The 24,263-nt window shown below is 37.7% G+C and overlaps 3 protein-coding genes across 5 annotated transcripts; 1 reads left to right on the top strand and 2 right to left on the bottom strand.

Moving 5' to 3' along the window:
• The first annotated feature begins 1,308 nt into the window (after positions 1-1,308).
• Positions 1,309-10,340, top strand: bokb (BCL2 family apoptosis regulator BOK b). The gene is made up of 5 exons (XM_044134216.1): positions 1,309-1,626; positions 2,020-2,367; positions 3,396-3,524; positions 8,207-8,370; positions 9,235-10,340. The coding sequence occupies exons 2-5, from the start codon at positions 2,145-2,147 to the stop codon at positions 9,358-9,360; spliced, it is 642 nt and encodes a 213-aa protein (XP_043990151.1). The 5' UTR covers positions 1,309-1,626; positions 2,020-2,144; the 3' UTR covers positions 9,361-10,340.
• A 798-nt stretch (positions 10,341-11,138) lies between these two features.
• thap4 (THAP domain containing 4) lies at positions 11,139-14,027 on the bottom strand. Of its 3 annotated transcripts, XM_044133964.1 has the most exons (5): positions 13,512-14,027; positions 12,292-12,451; positions 12,077-12,186; positions 11,616-11,719; positions 11,139-11,458 (listed from the first exon to the last, which is right to left on the bottom strand). In XM_044133964.1, the coding sequence occupies exons 1-5, from the start codon at positions 13,534-13,536 to the stop codon at positions 11,342-11,344; spliced, it is 516 nt and encodes a 171-aa protein (XP_043989899.1). In that variant the 5' UTR covers positions 13,537-14,027; the 3' UTR covers positions 11,139-11,341. The 3 variants fall into 3 exon arrangements, with proteins under 3 accessions (XP_043989899.1, XP_043989897.1, XP_043989898.1); XM_044133962.1 differs by having other exon boundaries at positions 11,139-11,719; XM_044133963.1 differs by having other exon boundaries at positions 11,139-11,719; positions 12,292-12,448.
• Positions 14,028-14,167: 140 nt separating this feature from the next.
• agxtb (alanine--glyoxylate and serine--pyruvate aminotransferase b) lies at positions 14,168-18,323 on the bottom strand. The gene is made up of 11 exons (XM_044133961.1): positions 17,932-18,323; positions 17,362-17,554; positions 17,120-17,184; positions 16,877-16,977; positions 16,720-16,790; positions 16,553-16,637; positions 16,350-16,448; positions 15,558-15,627; positions 15,205-15,300; positions 14,886-15,014; positions 14,168-14,493 (listed from the first exon to the last, which is right to left on the bottom strand). Exons 1-11 carry the CDS (start codon positions 18,202-18,204, stop codon positions 14,386-14,388), a joined length of 1,290 nt encoding a protein of 429 aa, XP_043989896.1. The 5' UTR covers positions 18,205-18,323; the 3' UTR covers positions 14,168-14,385.
• Between the last annotated feature and the right edge of the window lie 5,940 nt (positions 18,324-24,263).

Below are 24,263 nucleotides of genomic sequence, written 5' to 3'. Positions count from 1 at the left end.
AATCTGTCCCTGATATGATTTAATTCATAGGATTATTAACACATTTTCAATTACTTATTGTTTTCAAAAGAAATACTAACAAGTTGTCTTTTGGTTGTAAATGTAGAAATAAACTACTCCTGCACAAGAAACAATCATTAATATTTCCGAGGTAAACGTGGTTGTATTAGTTAGTATCTGCAGATGTTTGTGCAAATATGAGTTGTACAAAGAAACACTTTCCTAAGGTTTGAAGTAAAGAATTAATATAAACGAAATGTTAAAAATAGTATATTAAATGTCTGGAGGAAAAATTACTCAAAAACCCTTGAAAAATACTCCAGATTTTGTATTATAGAATGTAACATATTGTTTAATACAAAGAGTACAATACTTAGAATAGAAATATATTACATTTTTAATACAATTATTTAATACAATTTAAAGAATACATAATATACAACTTTCTTCCTTCCTTCCTTTCTTTCTTTCTTTCTTTCTTTCTTTCTTTCTTTCTTTCTTTCTTTCTTTCTTTCTTTCTTTCTTTCTTTCTTTCTTTCTTTCTTTCTTTCTTTCTTTCTTAATAATTCATCCGAATTACATTTGGGTATTCTTCATCCTCCTTTGGTTAACATATACAAATCAATAGTATTTGTTTAAATTATGTTTCAGGTTTCTATGATGTTAATTAAATTTCCTCTGTAATTTCTAACTGTTGGACATTTTCTACGGATTGAACTGCACAAAAAAAATTAGCAACAGCGACACTTAGTGGGTGAAAAGAATACAGTTAAACAAATGAACGCAGAATAATAACTCTGGCGGACGTCGGCGTCAAAAGCTACTTATTTTTGTAAACTTACTTTTATGGAAGTGGATTCAGAGATTAAGAGACGGGCACCCGATTTGCAATGTAAAAAAAAAAAGAAGAAGAAATTAATAGTTTCCAGCTATAGAAAGTGCATCAAGTCGGCGTATTTTTTAAAAAAAATTAGTCTATATTATTACAATGAACAACTCTATCACTATTAATAATAATGATAAGTAAACAATGGTTTGAGATGACACACGCCCTTGGTTGAACCTCACCCTAACTAAATATGCATGTAATACCTAATACCGGTTTTCAATGACCAAGCAGTCTTTGAATCGTGTCGGAACTGGAGAACTAAATCCTTCGTGCGCACTCATCAGACTGCTGTTTAATCCGCCCAGATTTGTGAATGAAAGTAGATGCGCTTGGTTAAAGTCTAAGCTCCTGCCGGGGTGAGAAGATTCAAGGAGAGGCGGGCAGCAAACGTCCAGGACCGGCCCTCTCCATGCAGTAAAAAGAGCGCACCCAGTGGGCGCCAATGGGAAGGTGGAACAACAGGTAGGCGTCTTCTAACGGCGGCTCTCAAACAGTCAGCTCTGTGCACGGAAACAACTGGACCGAACCGACATTGAAACCAGGACCCGAACTTCGCGGGTTGGGAACCAATTATTCTGTATAACATAGGGTTTTTTTTTTACGCGTACAGTCAAGTTATTTTTACTAGTAGAGAGAACCTCAAGAAGTCCGAACTGAAAGGCTTACCCCCCCAGCTCCTTTGGAAATTCGGGATCAGGTCAAGTCATATTAGGAAAGAGGTGCATGAAATGCTGATGGTAAGAGTAACTCTTTCAAATGCAGGTTTTGATTTCTTTGACTTTTCTTCCGCTTTAGTTGGGATAAATGTTTTAATTCTTAGTCAGTCTTGCTCTGTCTCTGTCCCAATAAACGTTACCATGCTATCACTATTGTTGCATAATGTAAAAGGTGTTGCAATATCTTGACTATCCCACAGTGTGACTCAACAATAACGCCTCCGTGGTATTCTTATATAAGTTTCTGGTCCCTTTTAGTTCCTGTATGTCATGTACATTATTTTTTTAAATAAATAAATTAAAGAAATATATATTTATTTTTTTAAATTCAGCCCATGATAGTTATGTTTTCGCTTGTTTATTTTAATATTTTTCTTAACTTTCTGATAGCCTCATTCTTATCTATTCTCACAGAAGCTGTTTTGTCCTCATCCTTGAACTTGGCTCCCCAGTGGGAGGAAAACCAGGACACTCTTGATTACACAGCTGATCCCCGAGAAGTCAGACTTTCACTGACCCGGATCCCTCAGGAGCAGGACATGGATGTTCTCCGGCGATCTTCTATGTTCGCCTCGGAGGTCCTCGATGTCTTTGACCGATCGCTGACCGAGAAGGAGCTGGTGTCTCAGTCCAAAGCACTTTGCAGAGACTATATCCTATCCAGGCTCAACCAGAACGGGTTGGGTTGGTCCAAGACTGAAATTGACTTCTCTCCCCCAAATGCAGCGCTCGCTGAGGTGTCTCTGGTGCTTCTTTGTCTTGGTGAGAGGAGTTTTGGATAACTGAGCTTTAAATCTGGCTGTTTCTGTAGAGGGCCATTTATGTATAGATGGGCCGATCCCAGAAATTGGAATTGGCCAATTTTCTCTTGATCGGCTCTGATCTATATATAGAAATTCTAGGTTTTCTTTTCATTAAATACATCAGTATATGGAATGACCAATGTGTGTTTTGATGCACTTATCATGAGTGTAGCAAATGATAGATAATGGTTCAGAAGGTTAGATAATGCACAAGCGAGGATGCTCTAAAAATCCTTTCATTTTATGTTGGTTTCAGAACTACTACCTCTACTAAGGAACATCCAGCAAACCTTTTGGCATGTATGTGTTTATAGTCCTTTGAAAAAAAGATTTTGCAATCGGTTAGACATCAGAAACCCATAAGCCTCTGTCATCTGATCACTTTGTTTACAAGTGATCAGATTGCAAATCTTATCTGAAGATGTCTCTGAGTGTTTTTTTTAACACTGCTATTCAGTTCTTTTAGCCACAAATGTAGACATAAACTGACCTTGAAGAAATTAATTTGAAAAAGAAACCTAGTACTTTTTAAAAAATAATAACAGTAGATAGGATGAAACACCTTAACATCAGACTCCTATCTTTATCTGCCAGAACAAAATCTAAAATACATCCTGTGTATCCTATGGGGGAAACTTTGAGAAATAAAATGTACAACTACAAAACATAATGCATGTGAGATGCAAGAAAATGGACTGAACAGCCTTTCAGACTTGAATATAAATAGATTTTTCTCCCACATATTTTCTATCAGCTATTTTCAGACACGGGCTTGGAGAAACGGATGAGTAAAAGACCATGTCTGAATCTTCTCGGCTTCTGTTCTTTCTATTTACATTTCTGCACACAGTCTCATGTTTAGTTCTGCCGATTTATTTAAATTTTACTGCCTGACGGTGTTTTGTCTCTTTCATGCCGCTTTAATGTTGTTGTTTTTTTTTTTTCTCTCTCAACAATCTGGTGTCCCTCTCTGTCTCTTGTTCCTAGGCGATGAGTTGGAGTGCATACAGCCCAGTCTGTACAGGAACGTGGCACGGCAGCTTAACATTTCAGTTGCCATGGAGAACGTGGTTTCAGATGCCTTTCTCGGCGTGGCAACGGAGATCTTCGCAGCAGGTATGCCATGACCCTGGAGGAGGATGAGGAGGAGGTGGCGGTGATAATGATGATGATGATGATAAGGATGATGATGATTGTAAACACGCTGTTTATTAAGTGTGTAGGAGCTCTGCCAGCACAGGAAGTGACTTGGAGTTGAGATTACAGGTGAAGGCAGTTAGTCTGATTTAACGTCGCTTACTCTGCAGTTTCCCTAGTTTTCAAAGGGGCTTTCAGTAAGAGTGAATGGGTAAGTGGATAAATCAGTCATAGGTGGAGGGGGACATTATCTAAAAAAAAAAACCAACATATGCACATATTCTAACTTCATAGTTAAGAATCTTGTAAAGTTATACTTTGATTTTGACTGGAAGAAAAAGTTTCTAACTTGGATTTTACAACATGTTTGCCTTGACAGAAAACATGAAAGAAATTCATAGGACTTCACAAATACTAGATAATGATCCAAGCAAGGTGGTCCCAGAGGACAATGGTAAATTATGATCATCTGTCATAATTTTTCAAGTCGATCCCTTTGTAGATAAGCGACTAATTTAGTTACAGTTCTTATGTAATCCTAAACAAAACAATTTTCCCCACTAATTTATAATGCAGCCTATTGAATTATTACATAACTCCTCACTCAGATCTTGAGTTTTTAGAAGGAAATGGAGATCGCTATCTTTTTATTATGGCGTTTCCTCAGCACACACATTTTTCTGTCTGTTATTTCTGAATGCTTTAGTCTTGTGAGACATCATGGACCTTTTATAGTTCTTAACTGGGCATAGTTTGGCTTCTTTTTTTTATATGCCAGATATTTGTTTAGTTTTAAGTCCCAACATAGATCATCATCAACAACAAACGCATACGATATATTACTCCCACATTACCCATCTCATTCATTCATTTGTCCTGGCTGAACATTAGACTTGTTACAACAAATGGCACAATATTCAGTCAGGCAGCACCCCAACATCTGAGAAGCAATTAGAAAATCCTTTCAATGTGTATCTCATTTTCTCTAATTTTAGAAAAAAAAAGAAAGTGTTCTTTAAGCTACTTGATACTGAGGGAGGATTCTGTGATTTCCACTCCAGGAGAAGATGACGTCCCCTGAGCAGAGATGTGAAGGCAACAATTTCCCTCTGGATGGAGTTTAGTTGTATTGGTGTCCCAAAGATAGCAATGCTCTAGTCTAGACAAAGTCCCATCACAGAAGACATTGCTCTAAAATGGCCAGTCCAAAAATTTGGAAGCTCTGGACATATAAAGAACACGTGACTTAAATGACAGCCTGAGCTTAAACAACATTTACATTTATCTTCTATTTCTGTGTATATCTTCGATAATCTGAATTTGGAATAATGAACCCTGTGTGGGATTCCTCTGAAAGAACAACAGGTTTCCTCCTGTGAGTCGAGCACAGGAGGAAACTTAACTAATCTTGGTGAGAACATTTTTCCACCATTCATCAAGAAAGTTGAGGGTTAGCTCTCTCTCCCATGTGGCATAATTTTGGAATTTGAATTATTAAAGTCCAATTTTGACAAATTTTTGAGCCTTGATCTAAATATGAAATGCACTTGGAGTCAAGTGGGCATTGGTGTGGGAATCAGTTTTCTGGTGATGAAGATCCTGAGTAAACATGCTGTGTCATTGTATTTACACAAATATTTAAAACAAAAAGTGTCTTGCATGATCTCAATTCAACCATATTTATTAATTAAAAGTGAAATTAAATGTTGTAATTTTCTGACTGTTTGCGGGCCCCTATTGAAATACCATTGAAATACCAACTCAAATCCAGTTGATCTTCAGATAAAAAAAAAAATCACTGACTTTACAACAAAAGTAAAGTGCCTCATGCTGATGCAGCTGAACAATGTGAATTCTACGACGTTGATCCCAATAAGCACTCACTATTCAAAAAGGGAGTCCGTCAGAAGCAACAACTATACTTCAGAAATGACAGGTTGTCATATTCCACAAAATGCTATTAAACTTGCTAATTTCTGTTGCTTGCAAAATGTTAGACAAATGGGCCCACATAAGCATCTCTGTTCATTGGGACGTTTTATAAATGTTTTTATGGAAAAGACTTCTCGAATGAGAGAGGCAACAAAAGAAAGCTGCGAGAGGATTTGATCAAATGGTGAAAAACGACCTCCGTTGTCGTTTCCTGGACGTGTTTTATAGGCGCTCTGGGAGAAACATTATGCAATCACTATTAGCTTTTCTTGTTGATACGAATCTTGAGTTCAGTTTACATGTTGATATGATTTCTGGGTTTCTCAACGACAGATGTTCCTTGTTCACTACCAAAAACAGTGCTGACATTTTGAAGTTTCTAAATAAAACAATTCCATGTTCTCTTTTATGAGCCTCGGGGATAGATTGGAAGAATCTGGCTGCCCTGTGATGAACATGCAACACTTGGCTCATTGCCTGGATGTGCCAAAAACAGACTTTCTTAATATAATTTTCAAGCCTGCGCTCTGGCCGAATGTTTCCCCCACTCTGATGTCACAGGGCTGTAATTTGTGGAAGTAGCGTGGGATTCCTCTGAAAGAACAACAAACTTGGGAGCTTGAGTTGCACTTTGCCTTCTGAGATCGGTTGAGAACTTTGATTAAAAAAAGGAAACACAAAAAAATCAGACATACCTTCTACTTTCCTTTTGCCTTAAAAGTTTATTTTTAGCTTTTAGGTATTTGTTAGCATTCTTCGGCCCAAGCAGAAATTCAAGCAGCCTTCTGTGCTCTGTTGTCCTCCAGTAAAATCAACATGGCTCGTCTCTCCTTCATCTATCTTCTTCTGCCTCCCACCCCTGTTCAATTTCTTCCCGCCCTCCTCTTTTATCCCTGACAATCTCGTGTCTATTCTCGGCCCGCTTCTCAGTAGGGACTGAGACATGATGTGCTCGGATAGCGTCCATAGACGGTTATCTCATTTAAGCTCACCCACGGCTCTATCCCCTTATAGTCACCGTCAGACTCTGCAGGTCAGCCCTGTGGAACATTCATGACAAAGCAAGCGGGACCAAAAGAGGCCAATGACATTAGCCTTTAGCTGCATTCCTGATGGCTATTATGAAAGGGCCGGCTTCCCTGAAAACTGTACCTAGAACTGTGGGTGTGGCTGTAATTGTCAGGTCAGTCCGCTCCTTTCAAGCAGGCTCAGTTTGCACTTGTATGTCAAAGTATTAACACCCTTTTACATTACAGTCTTCACTGTATCCTATTGGGAATTTATTTGATAAGCCAACACAAAATGGAGCATAATTGTAAAATGGACGGAAAATGCTACATGTTTGTTTTTTTTTTTTTCCCCAATTCTTTCTTAAATAATGCTCAAAGAATAAAAATCTGTGGGCTGCATTTTTATTCAGTTCTCTAAATCAATACTCTGTAGACCAACTTTTCACTGGCATCTGCAAAGTTTCTGGGTATGTCTACCCTGCTTGTTTTTGCAAAATAGTTCAAGCATCATCAGATTAGACGGCAAGCATCTGGATAGCAGTTATTAAGTCTCGTCACAGATTCTCAATTGGATTGTGATCTGGACTTTGGATAATTCTCTTCCTTCTTTAAATTAGCTTAATTTAGGTCTGGCCAGCTTCCCATTCTCCTTATCCGGCGTGAGTCACTGACCTGTGGGGAGCGCGCGCTGCAAATCAGAGGCAATAAGGACGAATGTGTGGGTGAATGAGTGTGATATTGTGTGTTTCCGGACGCAGTAAAAGGTTCTTTTCATTTTATTGTCACTGTCACCTTGTTTCACCTGGAGTATCATGTGTTTATTGTGATATGCCCTTAGTTTTTCCATCGCACATGGAGCATTGTTTGTTCATTAGTAGAAATCAATGCTGTAAGACATAAAAAAAGCTTTTGTAAGAACAGAAACAATACAGACAAATAACTGGTTCTCTAACAAGCCTCTTAGGCCTTCGTAAAACAACCACTTTTATACCAAGATAAAATGACACGCAGGTAGACTCTGTTTTGTAATGAATAATTTAGTTTTTTTCTGAAGTCAGTTCTTTGCATTCTTTTTTTTATTTTTTATTTAGGGGTAAGTAGAGCTAAAAGCAAATGCATGGCACAATTTATCGTTCTTCTTTGTGTCCTACTAAATCAAAAATAATGTTTTGGTTGTAACATAACAAAATGTGGAAAAGCTTAGCCATCATAAATGGAATCATAATCCCAACCTCTTTAATTGACAGTAAGACTGGTGGTTTGTACAAGAACATTTATCGTCACATTAACACAAATTACCCTGGTTTGTTGACTTGAACCTGTTGTTTTATTTTTATTTCAGTACAAGGTCCAATGGCTGCACAATATTAAAACTCAGAAGGGAGAGGGATTATTGGCTGGAAAGGATGGCTAATGTTGTAAATAAAGTCTTATTGATTCCTGTCCAGAAATTCAGCTTCCGTTAAAAGGAGACTCTAATGTCCTTTGTTTTATTTTTGTTTCTGGTCCATTACACACACGGTACAGTGACTGTAAGAGAGAATCGATATCGTTAGAAACCAAAACCTATATTCAAAGTTAAACACCCGGAGGCACGGGATGAGTTCAGCAGCAGTGTTTTCTCAGATCAGTTCAGTTTTGTCTGTATATACAGTTAAAATTAAACCTACTGCACCAATGTCTTTAATGTTTTTCTTTTTATTATTTTTTGTGCTGTAGGTATAACATGGGGTAAAGTGGTCGCCATGTATGCAGTAGCTGGAGCCCTGGCAGTGGACTGCGTCAGACAGGGACAACCCATCACAGTGCACATCATAGTGGACAGTCTTGGACAGTTTGTCCGCAAATTTCTCGTTCCCTGGCTGAAGAGACGGGGAGGATGGGTGAGTCTGTGCTTTTTGTTTTTGTAATTTCTCTGAATTAAAAACCCGATTTAGAAGCAAAGCTGGTGCTTAATAACTGGCCCTCAAACCCTAAAGGAAGCTGCTAAACTAAGAAATGTGGATTTAAATCAATTAAACAACCTTATACTACACATTTTATGCCTTCTTGCTAAAGTATTTACATAGGACTGAGAGAAGATGTCACACTGTTTGTAACTGTAAAACGTCACTTTATCAACCATGTTCATTTCATAAAGCTACAGTATCCAGAGAAATGTTTACATAATAAAATCAAAACTTGACCTTTTTATAGTCCCATCCCACTACTAGTTACCGTACACAATACTTAAATCTGTTATTTTAGGAGTATTTTGTAAGAAATAGTAAGACAGTGAGAGTGACTTTTAAAGACATTTAATATCCAAAAAGTGATTAAATATTTGGTAGTTTTGAGAAAGAAGTTCATGAATAAAGAAAAAATAAATGATACGACTATACAGATTTTTTTTTCCCCATTGTGGGACAATGGAAAACAATAATAATGGACAAGTTGCGGGACAATCAAGAATATTTCTATTCTACTTTATTCTATTCTAATTGCAGTTTCTTGGTTCATGTTGAATTTGTGCCACAAAGGTATTGCAAAACCCAAAAATGTTTAATAACCTCAAAAACTACCAATGAGCACTGTAAAATATTACTAGAAACTACAACAAAGGTTTGGCCCAAAGGGATTCAAAATGCCAGCAGATTTAGGTTTAAAATCTTAAATTAAAACAGCATCTAAGAAGTAAAATCCTTTATAAATCAGTGAACTTCTGGCATCCCCTTTTTAAAATAAACTCCTTTTTCCCTTTCCATCAGGCAGAGATTGTGAAATGCGTGGTGAAGATGGACTGCACTCCTGAACGTCCCTGGCTGTCATCAGTCATCGACTCCCTGAAGTATTTTCTTACTACTGTGTACGTCTACGTCATGAAGGAGCAGTGAGCTGCTCGGGCGGAGGAGAGAACTGGTGAAAATATAGGACTGAATCTCTGTCTCGTCGATAAAAGGCGAGATGGAAATGCTTGCTGTGCCTGATGAGGATGGAGCTTTCCCAGCTCTTCCCTTTGTGTTGCTGAATGGTCACTGACAAATGTTTCATCAGCAGTGTGTCATGTTTTGCACAAGCCCTGTGAGTGATTACCCTCCTACCAAAGAGTAGTCACTTGATGTTTTCAGTGGAGAATTGAGGATAACCTTAATATTTAACAGCATAAATGTTATTTTTCACAACGCGCTCCACCTGTTGTATGTTTTTTTTTCACTGTTTATCAAATTGCAGTAAACCCTCCTTCTCTGACTTTATATAAGGCTGTTTTTACTGCCGATGTCCTGTGGGAGATTTGCTCTTTTTAGAATATATATTTCCAGAGGAGAGCTGAAGGTGACCTCTGGGTCGATGCTAAGCTAGCTTGAATGTTACCTGAGAGGTTTCTGGTGCCTGCAGAGGATAAGATTTCACCCTGCTGAGTCCACTTTCTCTGAGCAGCTTTTAGCTGTATTGTTTACATTTCAGGAGATGAAACTATTGTGCTTTCGCCAAAGCAGAAGCTGCGTCTCCCTTCAAATACAGCTGAAAGTGACAATGTAAATGTATATATGTTTTTTCAATTTAAACACCAAACTTTTTTTTTTTTCCAGCCAAGCCCATTTTTTTATAACTTTGAGATGACTTTCACAAAGTACATGTGATATTTTTGCTGTACTGTCTTCAGTTTTTAACCTGTATATTTTATTTAAGATTTTTATTTATATATTTGGTGATAACCAACAGTCGATTCCACCGCAGCATAAAACCTGCCACTACAAACAAGCACTTCATGATGACTGTGTGTATTGGGTTTAAAGTTCAGTGTTATTTTTGCAACTGTGTCTGCTCTATATTTTTTAAACCCATAATAAATTTCAACAAATGCTTACCAATACCTATATGGCACTTTATTTTGGTTCTCCAGCTGTTTTTAAAAAGGATTTTATTTTGTAAGAACTTGATGAAGCTTCAGAGTGGTGCCTAGCCACAGCTCAGGAATTGAGAAGTTCAAAGATTAATGTAGTATGAAAATATGAAAGGAATCAAGGATATGAAATGGGGTCATTCCAAATACAATAATTGATTCAAATACAGTGAAGTTTACCAGCTTTTTAATATTTTTACAATTGGTCTGGTCCGATAAGGCCAAAACAGTTGTTGCAAACATCTGGTGTGAATTTAATGACAGGGTTCCCATTAGAAATATTTAAACTGAGACAAACATTGGGATGTTCAAAAATTTGTTCTCATCTCAGACAGGAGATGACATCCAGTCAGAAGAATAGGCCAGAGCAGGTGTATTAGTGGTCACAATAATAGCAAGCTGTTACCATGTTCTTTATCATGTATGACACAAAGGACCACATGGTCTGAAGCACTCACAATTTTTTGCAAAATGTTTTTGCAAAACTGACTCTGGTTTTCTGTTAAGAAGTTGCCTGCAACTCTGCTTACAGTATGTAAACTCTACGTAGGTCTTATGAAAAATTTGTTTTGGTGGGATGATTTATAACATTGAAAAAGAAAGTTGGAAGCTCCAACCTCTGGTTTTTAATTTAAAATACCAACTCTTCTGTCCTAATCACCTTTGGTTACAGGCTTAAAATGAGGCCATGTGCTTTGAAAAATAGGCATGTGTAAGAACGCATTTCTTTTCCTAATTTAAGTTTGAGTTATCAAAACGAAAACGTTACTGTTTTAAGTTTAATCTTTATTATCCATTAGGACGATGTAGATTCAAAACAGGGACATATTTAATGCATGCAATATTTGAAACAAAAACGCATGACAAACGGTAAACTCCCTGAGAAAGAAAAGGTTTCTGACCCACACTCCTAAAATGCTGCTCTGACAGGTGTGGGATGAAAAGCAATGGCAGGGCCATGGCTGGTTGGGTCAAGATGACCGGCTGTAAGTTATTTGCAAGTGCTGAGTGAGCGGCTGGTTGTCTGTTGCCATGGAAACAGTCTGTTCAAGCTTCCCATCTGGTCGAAGTTGCAAGACTCTGCCAATCTGAAAGAAAAGAGAAAAGTAATGCGATAATCAAAGCAACAGAAAGCAAGTTATGTGCTATACGAGGAAAATCTGTATTCTGAAAGCCGCCATAAGCTTTCAGAATACAGTAATACCAGCTCGTTTCTGGGTATGAATGATGACTGATCAGTTTCACCTGTTGTACATGGGGCTCTTTGGCAAAAGATATTCTACCCAGGCTTTGAGACTGCAGCTTGAGCTGATTTCCTGTCAGCTCCCCCTCTTCAATCTCCACCAGACCTACATAAAAACAACATCCAGCCTTGAAACGAGCACAAATATAGTGAAGGCATAAACAAGGAAAACCAATGGACGAGGATATCTCTGCAGACAGAACACATTTGTCCTGGGTTGAGACAAACTAAAATCTGTAAATTCAATGACTTGAGAACAAGTAAAAAGAAAACAAATGACAAAGCAGCCATTTTTAGTGTTTGTTTACATGTCTGTAACAGGCTCTAAATCAGAGCCAGCTATAATGGCATTTGCGATTTCAAGTTTTAAAGAGGTTTTTTTTTTTCTTCTTTTAATAAAAATCAGAAGAACGTAAAACAGCCCTAAGTATCAGAAACTTGCTTGTGTTTAGTTGATGTCTACCTGAGTTCTGTGCGATGATGAAGGCCACTCTGTTTGTCCCTGGCTGGATTCGAATAAAACCGCATTCTCTGTGAAGAGGCTTATTGGACTCCGCATGAAATGCGTTAAACCTAAACAAAACAGTCAGGAATGAGCTGGAAATATGATGGAGAACACAAAGAAATAAGTTTAATTCTGCTGCAGAGACAAAGTCTAGCTCCGCAGGGTTGACGTACGTAAAGTTGATGACTGGTTGCCCAACATGGCTGAAATATAGTTTCTCAGTGTATCGGAAAGGTTTTATGGTGGGGAAGGTTCCTTCTCCAGGTTCGTCGCTCTCCCAGGTACCCAGCAGCCAACTAAGAGGCTTGAGGATGGGATTCAGCTGCACTGCTACTGAAAATAAACACACACAGGTCAAGAGTCCACTCTCAATAAAACCTGGGTAAACACTCCCTGTGTGATGTGATTTTTAATTAACCGAATGTGTGTCCGTGCTCTTTATAAAGCAGAAAATTATTCTGTTTGCTTTCAGTAAACACAGCCCAAATGCTAGGGTTTAGATTCTTTACAGAAAAGGGTGAGCTCTCTGTAAATATGTTCTAAAAATGTTCCACTGCATAAAAGCATCAAAGTTATTTGAACAGAAAATAGAAACATGCAAAGTGGGAAAATAGAAAATAGAAACATGCAAAGTCAAATTTAAGGGTCCACAAACCAAGTCTGGTTCTCAGGGCTAATGAGAATGAGTGGAAAAAACTGAACAAATATGATATGAAAAAACTGTAGAGCACAATATTAGTCCCAGTGTGAAATATATTCTTAAAATGATTAGATGATTGTTTTTTTTTTTTTTACAAAAAAAAAAAAAAAAAAAACACAATAAGTTTAATTTCAGCATCATAATAAAATCTGACATATACATATATATAAAAAACTCGTTTGGGGTAAATTAAAATCCACTTTCTGCAGAATTTGTTTACTGATCTAAATCCAGAAGATGGCAGTAGAGCACCGTATGACGTTGACAAAAAACACTCAAGGAAGAAGAAACACTGCAGGAAGACGACTCAATCTAAATAAGACAAAAAAGTCAAATTAAATCTGCCAACTAAAACAAGCATCGTTAATAAAAACGATGAAAAGTCACTTGACATGCGCAGTTCACAGTATGCATGAAGCGGTGATGTCTGTTTACGTTAAACTCAAATGCATCTTTAAAAGGTAACCTAAACAAAGTGCACGGCAATAGGAAATGTAACAAGAAAATTATAATTACAAATATTTTATGAAAATCAATAATTTATTCAAGAAAAAGGCTAAAGATCTTTTTTTTAAAAAAATCAGTGGCACGAAATGCCGTTCCACTGTGACAAATCATTATTTAAGCAATAAAACAAAAACTCCTTTAACATCGTTTCATTTACAGTTTAACCTTAATTTAAACATGACTTACCGCTGCCATCAGTGGGAGACGCCATGGACAAAATTAGCTTCTGGACGGAGAATATGAATCCTAACAAAGGACAGAAATATAAAGCGAAAGTCGCAAAGAGGTAGGACCTGTTTAGACGCAGTTAACGAGCACCGCATGGACTCCTGGGAAGTGTAGTTTGTCGGAGGTGACAAGGCGCATGAGATGACAAACTAAATGAGCCCAATTGTTAATTAGTTTCATTAGAATTGATCAAACCAAGTTGAATATGATTTAGATGTTGAATCTCCAAACTTTTCACTCAAGAAAGTGACAGAGCTGTTGTCTAGCAAGAAGTTCCTTGGTTTGAATCTCAACCAAGGGTCTTGTTGCAATTAATTTGCATGGTTTGTAGGCAGATGCGAGTTCTCTTACGGTGCTCCAAAAACATGACTTTCTTTGCTTACTCTAAATTTCCCTTATGTATGAATGTATGGGTGCATAGTTGAGTTGAATGAACTGATGGCCTGTCCAGGAAATACCCTTTCTCTCACCAACTGGATATAAGCACCAGCTAACTCTGTTCCTGCAAGGATAAGTGGGTATGAAAATAGTATGGTTGGAGCAGTTTGCTTGAGATATTTTTAAAAATTATCAGAAAATTTCAGCTTTTTTGTTTAACGACAGGGGCATTTAAGTACTTCAGAAAACAGACTTTATTAACATCATCAGTGCACTCAGCATGGCAGCTTCTGCAACTTTATTTTAATAATAGCAAACATATACAAGAGCTATGCTGAAAAAAATCATTAAAGTAGCTAGCATTAAGAGATTTCTGCACTTTATTCAATGTTCCAACCATGTTGGATATATCTTATGAATGTGTGCATAGTCAGGGCTGTAAGAATATGAGTTCTTAAGCCTTGCTCTTTTTGCAGTTCTTCAGAGCATCTGCCAGGGCATGCAATGCCTTGTCAGCATTGGTCTTCTCACAGTTGTATCCCATCAAGCCGATTCTCATCACCTAATTAAAACAGAGAGTGAATTAATGCCTGCAGTGACTCAGTAGGATTATAAAAAAACAAAAAAACAACGCAAGTCTTTTAATGCTGCTTCTGATGTAAGTATTTAGATGGAATCTACTTTTTAAATATACACATCAACATGTCTGTTATTTTGTATCTAGATAGAAACAGATTGAAATTATATTAAGAAAGTCTGTTTTTGTGTGCAATGTCAAATGTTTAATTAAAATATGAATAGGATATTAAAAAGAAAAATTTTATTATACGTTTTTCTTTTTTTCCCAAATAATTATCACCTACAATGAGGTCTAAAGGTCATAGCTCTTTAATCTCCTGCAGTGACCCTAATGATGAGACCTTTGCATGTTCACACTTCTAAAATGAAACCAACCATGCCAATGGATGGACCCAGTCCTCCTGTCATCTCCATCTGGTGATTCTTCATAATGTAGGTGAGCATCTCTCTCCACTCATAGCCTTCAGGGATGGATATGGTGGTAACAGAAGGAAGCCTCAACTCCTGCATGAAACACATCATGCCAGGAAAATTGTTTAGCACACTTTTTGACCAACTGATTTTAGTGTACTTGTCCCATTTTCTCACCTGCTTCCTTCAAATGTACGTTCTACAGTTATTAATCAAGCAAAAAACCAACAAAAAAAACCAACAAAAAAACAATATATGTTTCTGAGCTTTTCAACTGTCTTACTTTGTCAGGGATGAAAAGCTTGAGGCCTAGGTCTTCTAGTCCTTTGTAGAGGTAGGCTGCAACCTCTTTGTGTTTCCTCCAGGACTCTTCCAGCCCCTAGAGGGAGACAAAGATTGGTCATGTTGTATTCTCTCTTGCAGAAAAATAAAGGACATAGCTCATATTGTAGACTAATTTTTACTTCCCTTCAGCAAAACCAGCAGATTTGAAACCAATGAGTAGGCACTCCAGGGCTTTTGATGATTGTTATACTAGGCTTTATTTATTAAGATCATAATTAGCAGATGCCAAATCTTAACATCTTAAATTCAGTTGATGTGGTAAGGTGGAGAAATAGTGAAATGTTTCTTTACCCTTTCAGCAAGAATTGCCAGACTCTCTCTCAGTGCAAAGAATCCAGAAACAGGACCAGTGTGGTGATATCTAAAACCCAGAGCAAACTATTATCTCTTATCTGTTATTTTTGTCCTGCAATTTTTAATCAAAGACTTTATATCAGGGGTGTCAAACTCCAGTCTTCAAGGGCCGCTCTCCTGCAACTTTTAGATGTGCCTTTGCTGCATCACACCTGAATAGAATAATTAGGTTATTAGCAAGGCTTTAGAGAAATGATCTACACAAGGAGAAGGTAATTAAGCCATTTCATTCCAGCGTTTTGTACCTGTGGCACATCTAAAAACTGCAGGACAGCGGCCCTTGAGGACTGCAGTTTGACACCTCTGCTTTATATAGTTTAAACATAAGGTAGCACTAAAAGAATAGCTACATTAAAAAATGAGTATCTTTGGTTTGGTAACTGTTTACAAGATATAATGCAAACAGAAAATCCATTTAGCTTCATTTGTGCACATCACCAAAATGAGGAATTTTAGCATCTCATTCATCATTTGTTTCTTTGTTCTGTAAATTTAGAATTTCATTTATCACTAAATGAGAAGCAGCAGACATTTATAACTTAGAATTATAAAGTTAGAAATGTCTTTATAGCTTTCAGTTGTATGTTTAACTTTCAACTGAAAGTTAAACAATGCAACACAGGCAATGTGTGGTATATTTCTGATCATAAGCTTTAAAAACTGAACCGAACCTATTTATTAGAATACTGTGAATTACTTTATTGACACAAATAATAAAGAATTACACACCCTCTTGTTGGACTGCCATCACAACCCCAGTAGTTGGACAAATGTGTCATGTCGAAGAGATACGATACTGGCTTTGTTTTCCTGTTGAACATCTTGTTGCTGTGTTGAGGAACAAAAAAAACATTAAGTGGCTTCAGTAATTTGCCCTATTTTATTTATTTTTTGTTAGTCATTCAGTGATGTACTACAGTTTTCAGTCTTACCACGCTCTATCATTAAAAGAGATGGGTGCAGTGCCAGGAGGCGCATTAAGAGCCTTCTGAGAACCAGTGTACAGGATGTCAATTTCTTTGAATACAATAAGAAATGTAAAAATCAGATAGAGGCCAAATGCTGAGCAGAAGAATTGTGATTTTAATTGTCGACCTACTTTGTTTGTCCATAAAAATTGGAGCTGCTCCAAGTGAGGCTACAGTATCAACTAGGAAGAGGCAATTGTGTCTGGAGAACATAAAATGTAGAGCTGTGAGAAATATGCCCTAATGTGAACATATTTCAGTTTAAAGATAAGCTGGATAGAAACCTACTTTCTACAAATGTCTCCAATGCCATCCACTGGGTGGCAGAGGCCAGCAGAGGATTCTCCGTGTGCAAGAAAAAACAAAACCGGCTTGTGTTTTTCTATGGCCTAAAACACACACACACAAAAAAGTTTTAACCACCCAAGTCTTCTTATTCTCTTATTCTTATTCTTCATTGAACTAAAGTCTGCTGGAAGAAAACAATTCAGATATTCAGTAATAGCCAAACTTCTAAGACATAGTCCAAACCTTTTCTATTTCCTTGTTGGTATAATATCCTCCTGGTGCCTTTAACAGTCTGTGTACATTGGCACCTAAGGAAAAAACAAGCAAACAAAAAAAAATTCATAAATAAAGCAGTACAACAGTTATCTCAGAATACATATAAATATTATATATATTTTAATTGAGTTTCAGTTTCAGTGTTGATAGGAGGTTATCGTCAGTGATCAATAAAGTATGTGCGTTAAGCCATGTATAAAACACCATACCCATTCTTTCCGCAATTTCAGCTACGCGCTCTCCCCAAATCCCGTTGACTGTAATGAGGACGTTCTCCCCTGGCTCCACGACGTTGAACACTGCGCACTCCATAGCTGCGTGTCCGGAGCCGCTCATTGATATGGTCATGTTGTTCTCTGTCTGAAAGGCGTACTGGATCCCCTTTTTGATATCGTTCATAATCTGTGACACGAATTTAAAACGTGAAACAGTCTTTTAGTTGTAATTGAAAATAGAAGGCAATAGTCATCTGCGGCGGCAGTGAGTGTGCGCTTCACGGACTGTGCGTAATTACGCACCACTCTGTTTAGAAAAAAAGGTGGTGTATCTAAGGTTTGCTCATGTAAAAAGAAAAATCTAGCAATTTAGTGGAGATAATCAAAGCTAGGACGCAGCCGCCAACCTCTCTCCAAATAACAAAACTGTATCAAAGAGCTCTCAAAAAATAATACAATGGAACTGCATCTTCAAAGACCAAAAGGGTACCTAAATGAAACTCTTTTGCTCGCAATATACCAAATCAGAGATAACTCAATCCTACTGATTTTCAGAACAGTTACCTCATACATTTCTGGATGCAGGTGACCAATTATAGGCTTGCTTCCCGCTGCTAATACACGTGGAGGAACGTTCGAGGGCCCCGGACCGAACAGGTAACGCAAAGGCACTTCTAGCGGTCGCAGCAAGCATTCGGGCGGCGGGATAGAGACGGAGGACATGGAGCGCTCCAGACGCTGCAGCAACGGGGCGCTCCTAGCAGCGAGTGGACCGTCGAGAGCCGCTGCCGCCAGCTGAGCGAGCGACGCGCTCCGGCCGAACAAAGCCCGCTGCATAACGGCAGGAGTCCTGAACCAGAGAAGCCTGCAGGGGTGGAGGTCACTTATGAGAGATGCAGCGATTGAGCCTGGAAGTGAGTTTGGGTGAACATTTAAGAGATAGGTCCTTGACCTGGTGGGTAAGGCCGTGCATGCGTCATTTTACGCAACAAAGTGTAGGACAGCAAACTGTTATAGTAAGAGAACAGGATGCTCCATGAACCCTTCTGTTTATGTTGTAAGGGTTTTGGTAAGTCAGGTAAATAACATTATCTCATGTTTTTTTTTTTTTTTTTTTTTTTTTTTTTTTTTACAGAGCAAACGTATTCACACCCCTTGAACTTTTACACAGTGTGTCAGTTTACAACCAATACAGAATCTTTTCATGAAATTCTAAATAAAAGAATTGCCATGTTCCGTGTTTTTCTGTGTATTTATTTCGAGTTTCTGTGTCTGAGTCTCCGTGTTGTCCTGTCTCCCCTTGATTATTCCCAGGTGTGTCTCGTTCCCTGATTATCTCTTGTGTATAGTGTCACCTTCGTCTCTGTATCTTTGTCGTTTGCGCCAGTCAGTTATTAATGTGTTCTTGTCCATTCGTGTAGCCTGTTGCTACCAGTGCTGAGCCCTAGCTTTCTGCTCATCTGTGCTGCCAGGTTTTTGGACTTTTGGAATTTATTTCTCCATTAAACATTCATTTTTCATCTCATCCTGGTTCCACCGTTCTGCCTCACCACTTCACACCACACTTTATGACAAGAATACAAGAAAGTAGCTTGTTCTTGTGAAATGCAAGTAGAAAACATGGTTTCTTAAATATTCTAACAAAAAAATATCTAAAAGGTGGGTTGTAATCAATACTTTAAAGGTGTTTTTGGAACATTTACAGCTTAAAGTCTCCAACATTATATATCTATACTTTGCTAATCAACAGACTAATATTTCTGCACATTCTTCTTTACAAGATATTCCAGGGTCAAGTCAAACCCAAGCTCTTCAGTTGGAAGTAGTGCTTTGATGTGGAATATGTGTTGATCTATATCACTCCATTGTGTCCTGGTGGAAAAGGTGCAGTGTTAGAGTTTTGACATATACTGTGTTTTGCATTTAAACCAGAGTCACATTTTGCTTTCATTTGACAACAGCCACAGCTTTCTTCTTGCCATTATGTCATGAAGGTCAGGTTTGTAAGCAAATTCTCCTGCTTATGGATCTTTGCAGCTCCTCCAGAGTTACCCTGGGTCTCTTAAATGCTTCTCTATTGGTGGATGACCAAGTCTTTTCAGGTTTGCTGGTGTGCCATACTCTTTCCATTTTTAGATGATAATTTGAAAAGTGCTCTAATATAGTTGTAGCTTTGAATATTGTTTTCCAACCCACTCTAAAATTCTTCACAACCTGAATCCTGGTCTTTCTGGTGTGAGCTTCATGATGTTTGATCACTAAGGTTCTCTTAACAAACCATCTGAGGGTTTTAACAAAATAACTGTATGTATACTGAGCTTACATAAATGAAATTTATTGATGAGGTGACTCCTGACTTCAGTTTGCTGTGCTGGCTTTTATTTAGGAGTAAACAGGCTTAGTTTAAAATTATAGCACCTCTCCGGATTTCTAATTTCCAAATAGTTTCTAAAAATGCATTACTGCCTTGGGTAATTGTTGTGATTAGTGTATGGATGTCTTTATGTAAGGAATGTCTGTCAATGACCCACATGCATGCACAGTACTAGTTTTGGTGATGCATTTCTGGTTTAAACCTGTAACTCTTGATACCAGAGTACTGCACTTGGCAGCTTAGAACCAGCTGACTTTGGTTTGTTTGAGGCGATTTGTTGACTTTGTCTGTTCCGTCTGTCACAGCAGCCTTTGCGATGTTTAGCGGAGCCTCCTCTCAGAGAGCCAATCTGGTGTCTCGGTTGAGGAAGTGGGGCAGGCCAATGCATCCACCCACCAACCCATATAAAAGCATAAACACCCAGCCAAAGGCACTCAAAGTTCTTTTTTATGTTTATGTTCTGTACAAAATTTTAAAATGATTTCATGCTTTCCACTTTAAACAAATTTCTAACAAAAGTGTTTCATGAGGTTTTATTTAAGAAAGGAGAACATGCAAACATCCAGAAGCAATTTTCATTTCAAACTTTTGTTTGTGTATGTTTAAACTGAAACGTCTCTGACTTTATGTTGTAAGAGTTATTAAAATTTGAGCGGGTTCGACATCAGTTCCAAACTTCACACCATCGAAGTGAAATATTAAAACAAGTCTGTCAATTTAACACTGTATTTTAGGATAGAGGTCTGGGTGTCCCAGTAAATAATTACACAGAAGATAAATAAGTGACTTTAGTTTTTCTGCTTTCTTTGGATGATATACTTCAGAGGCAGCTTCTCTAATGTTGAAGAACTCAGGAGAAGAACTGCTTTCTATAAACATATAAATCAGTTATAATGAGATTACAATTAGTTAAGTTTCCCACCAATATTATTCTGACTTAAACAAGGTTTGTACTTGTTAATTTTTGGTCAGTAATTGTTGTGAAATTATGATATTTACAGGTCACACCATTCTGTTTTGTTCTCATTGTGTGTTTCCTGTATTTTCACAGCATATAACAGCTTTTATTGGGGCCTGCCCATAGCAATGCAGGCATGCATTGCATGGCAGGCACCTATTGTTCTACACTCAATAGAATGTCTCTTTATATCTTTATTGGGGCCTGCCCCATAGCAATGCATAAGGAGAGCAGTGAGTCAGTCACTGCCTCCATGCATTGCATGGGAGGCACCTATTGTTCTACACTCAATAGAATGTCTCTTTATATCTTTATTGGGGCCTGCCCCAATAAAATGTCCCAATAAAGTTTTGATACCACAAAAGTGGTATCAAAACGTGCGGCTCGATCCCGGGAGGGGTGCTATTATTTTTGGTGGGATTTGGAGTTACCATGGCGAAGTAAAAAGCAAAAAACGACCCCAAAATCACTAACGAGCTCACCAGGTGCAACTCTGGTCGTCAAGGGGACGAGGCAACCACTAAATCCTGAAAATACCCTATTTTTGAGGATTTTCTGTGTCGTCATAACTTCATGTAGAAACGCCATTCAAACTTCATTTTGTAGATACGTCCGTGATCTCTTTTAAAGTGAAGACAGCACATCGATATGAATTATGGTTTGTCCACAACCTCTTTCTAAGCGACCCAAAGTTTTTGATTTTTTGAAAAATCAGAGTGTAAATGCTGCTCTGCTAGAGTGAGAGTCAGAGTGACATTTTGACCCCAAATCATTTTTTAACTCGCCCTCACGCTCACAAATATTGCATGATTGGTATGAAACTCGGTCATGACATTGATACGCATGCCTGCTCCGGTCAAATGTTTTCAAAAATTATCTAGCGCTTACGGTTTTCTTTCCAGGTGCTTCAGAGCAAAGTCATGCGCCAGGATAGCAGACAGATCTCACTGATTCACTTCCATGTATTTCTGAAAAATTTCAGACCTTGGCACACATCTTTTTTATCTCATCGCTGTTAATACTGTGAGTGAGGTAGAGATATGAATCGCAGGACTATCGGAGACGACAAATAGCCCTCTCATACGCTTCAAACGGTTTTCGAATATGTATTAGGGTTCCCGAACAGGAAAGAGTTGTTTGCAATGCTTTTTTTAGTCAAACTGGCTGGCTCAAACAGAGAATTGTCTCCCCCTGGATGTCTCACTCACAGCTGGCAGAGAGGATTATTTACCATAGCAATGGAACCCAGAGCAGGGAGAGCTGCTTAGGACTACAAATACGCATCACTGTAGTTCTAACTAGTAGTTCAGTTAAAACAGAGGAGGACTGAGTTGGCCTTTAGAACTACTTGCTGCTATGGGCTGTATATAACTCATTTAACTCAGTCACTGTTACACATGGGATGAGTTTGGCCCTTTGAAATGAAGCTTACTGAAAATTTCAAAATAAAAGCCCTTGAAAATTTTTACATCAGGTAATTGCTTTTTTGAGCTTCATATGACTGATTTAATCCAATGACTGTTACACATGGGATGACTTTGACCCTTTCAAATGAAGCTTAACAAAAATTTCTAAATAAAAGCCTTGGCAATTTTTACATCATGTAATTGCTCTTTTCGGCTTTATGTGACTGGTTTATCCAAAGCACTCTTGCACATTGGATTAGTGTGGGCATTTAATATGAAGCTTACTGCAAATTTCAAAATAAAAGCCTCAATATGCCCCGGTGGTGCATTGATATCATTCTGCATTATCTGTTTCTCTCAGATTAGCATTTTAGCTTAAATAAGCTATTACCTATTTTTCAGACTTATTAGCCATGTTTAGTATACTTAATGGAGTAAGTAAATGACAGTAAACATTCTAATGATACCGCATGCTACTGAAAGTATTTATACTTACATTAGCATATTTGCTCATTTTCTTTAGCTAATACACTTTATCATATTGAATGTTGCATGTCTAGCTTACTTAACATTCTTGTGATTCTCCACATGCGATTGATTACATTGCAGCTTTCTTTAGCATTGATGCTAATTTGTAGCATCAGAATGTTGGGTCCAAACCGACGGGCACACTTTGGCAGGCCCCAGTTAAATTTCTTCAGGAATTTTCTAGTTTGTTTATTATGTTTACAGCCTGCATTACAATATCACTGAATCATATGGGCAGTATTATTATTATTTTAGCGAGGACAATTATCAATGTGGGTTATGTTTATGAAGACTGCAGTTTGGCATGCCTTTACTATTACATGTTATGTTAAGGGGATTGATGTAGCATACTCCCCCGAATTAAAGATGACACCTTATTAATGATTTTTTAGGTTTAATATCAATGGCACTCTTAACTTAAAATAACCTAATGTTTACATACTATAATAAAACAAATGCACAGTGGAAGTCATACTGCATTTAAAACGTGTACTTTCTTATATCATAAACATACCTCTTGCCTTTATCAAGGGGTTGCTACTGTCAAGATACATTTTATAAACTCCGTTACATTTTATCTTCTCTTCTTAGATTGCCGTTAATCCACCTTTATGATAACAATTAAACAGGAAGTTGTCCCTTAAAAATAAAAGCATCAAAACTCAAAGCAGGAAGTTAACCATAGATAAATCTAAATTAAGGCGACAGGCACAAAAAGCGACATCCTCGTACCACATGGCGCAATAAATTACATTAACAAATACCTCAACACACCGTATAGCTTCAGTTGATTTGTGGTGCTTACACTGAAGTCAAATTGGCCCGGCGTGGTCCTGGCACATGGCCCTTTCTTAACAGATAAAATAAGGATGAAATGTGCGCAGGCAGTTACAAGTTATTTGCAGTAGTCAACATTTTGTGCGCATACTTCACATATGCTGCAAAAATATTCCACTTTTAGTCCAGTCATGTTTGTTCTGCATAAATATTGAAAAGAAGTGGAACAAAAAAAGACAATCCTCTGTCAGATTCACACATTATGATATTGACATTATCCGCTGCTATTTATAAGCTTAAATGTATTAAATTGAGCAAATGACAGGTAAATCCTTTATCATGACATTTTCCACTTAGAAATAGAGGCTTACCCATTATATATATTATGTGTATTATATATCGGTCCGCTATTCCTCCATTAAAAGATGTCACTCTGTGAGTTGTGGCGCACGCAATTTTCCCATTAGCATCAGTGAATCTGTGATCGACCTCATAGTAAAATATTTGGACCCGCATTTACCTGAATTACTTATACCATGACATAGTCTCAACTCCTTGTTTAGCCTTTGTGCTGAAATGAATGTAGGATAGAAATTTGCTCTCTGCCAGAAAATTCTAAGAGAGAATGGAGATCAGAGTTTAAGCGCTCTTGCAGCTAGTCCATATATGTTTGGCTGAAATAAAACGAGACAAAATGAAATAAAAAACAAAGAAATTGAACGTCATTTTGTCTTGTCACAACTGAGACACTGATGCATGAACTTAAAGAACGTGTTCATACTCAACAATCGTCCTATGCGACTGAAATTTAAGCAATTCTGCAAAGACAAGAATTTCTCATCGTAGGTTATCG

This window comes from Gambusia affinis, linkage group LG12 (genome assembly GCF_019740435.1).
Source record: "Gambusia affinis linkage group LG12, SWU_Gaff_1.0, whole genome shotgun sequence".
In the NCBI taxonomy this organism is placed as follows: Eukaryota; Metazoa; Chordata; class Actinopteri; order Cyprinodontiformes; family Poeciliidae; genus Gambusia; species Gambusia affinis.
The sequence above is the reverse complement of the archived record's forward strand: the minus strand, read 5'-3'. Positions and strand labels throughout refer to the sequence as shown.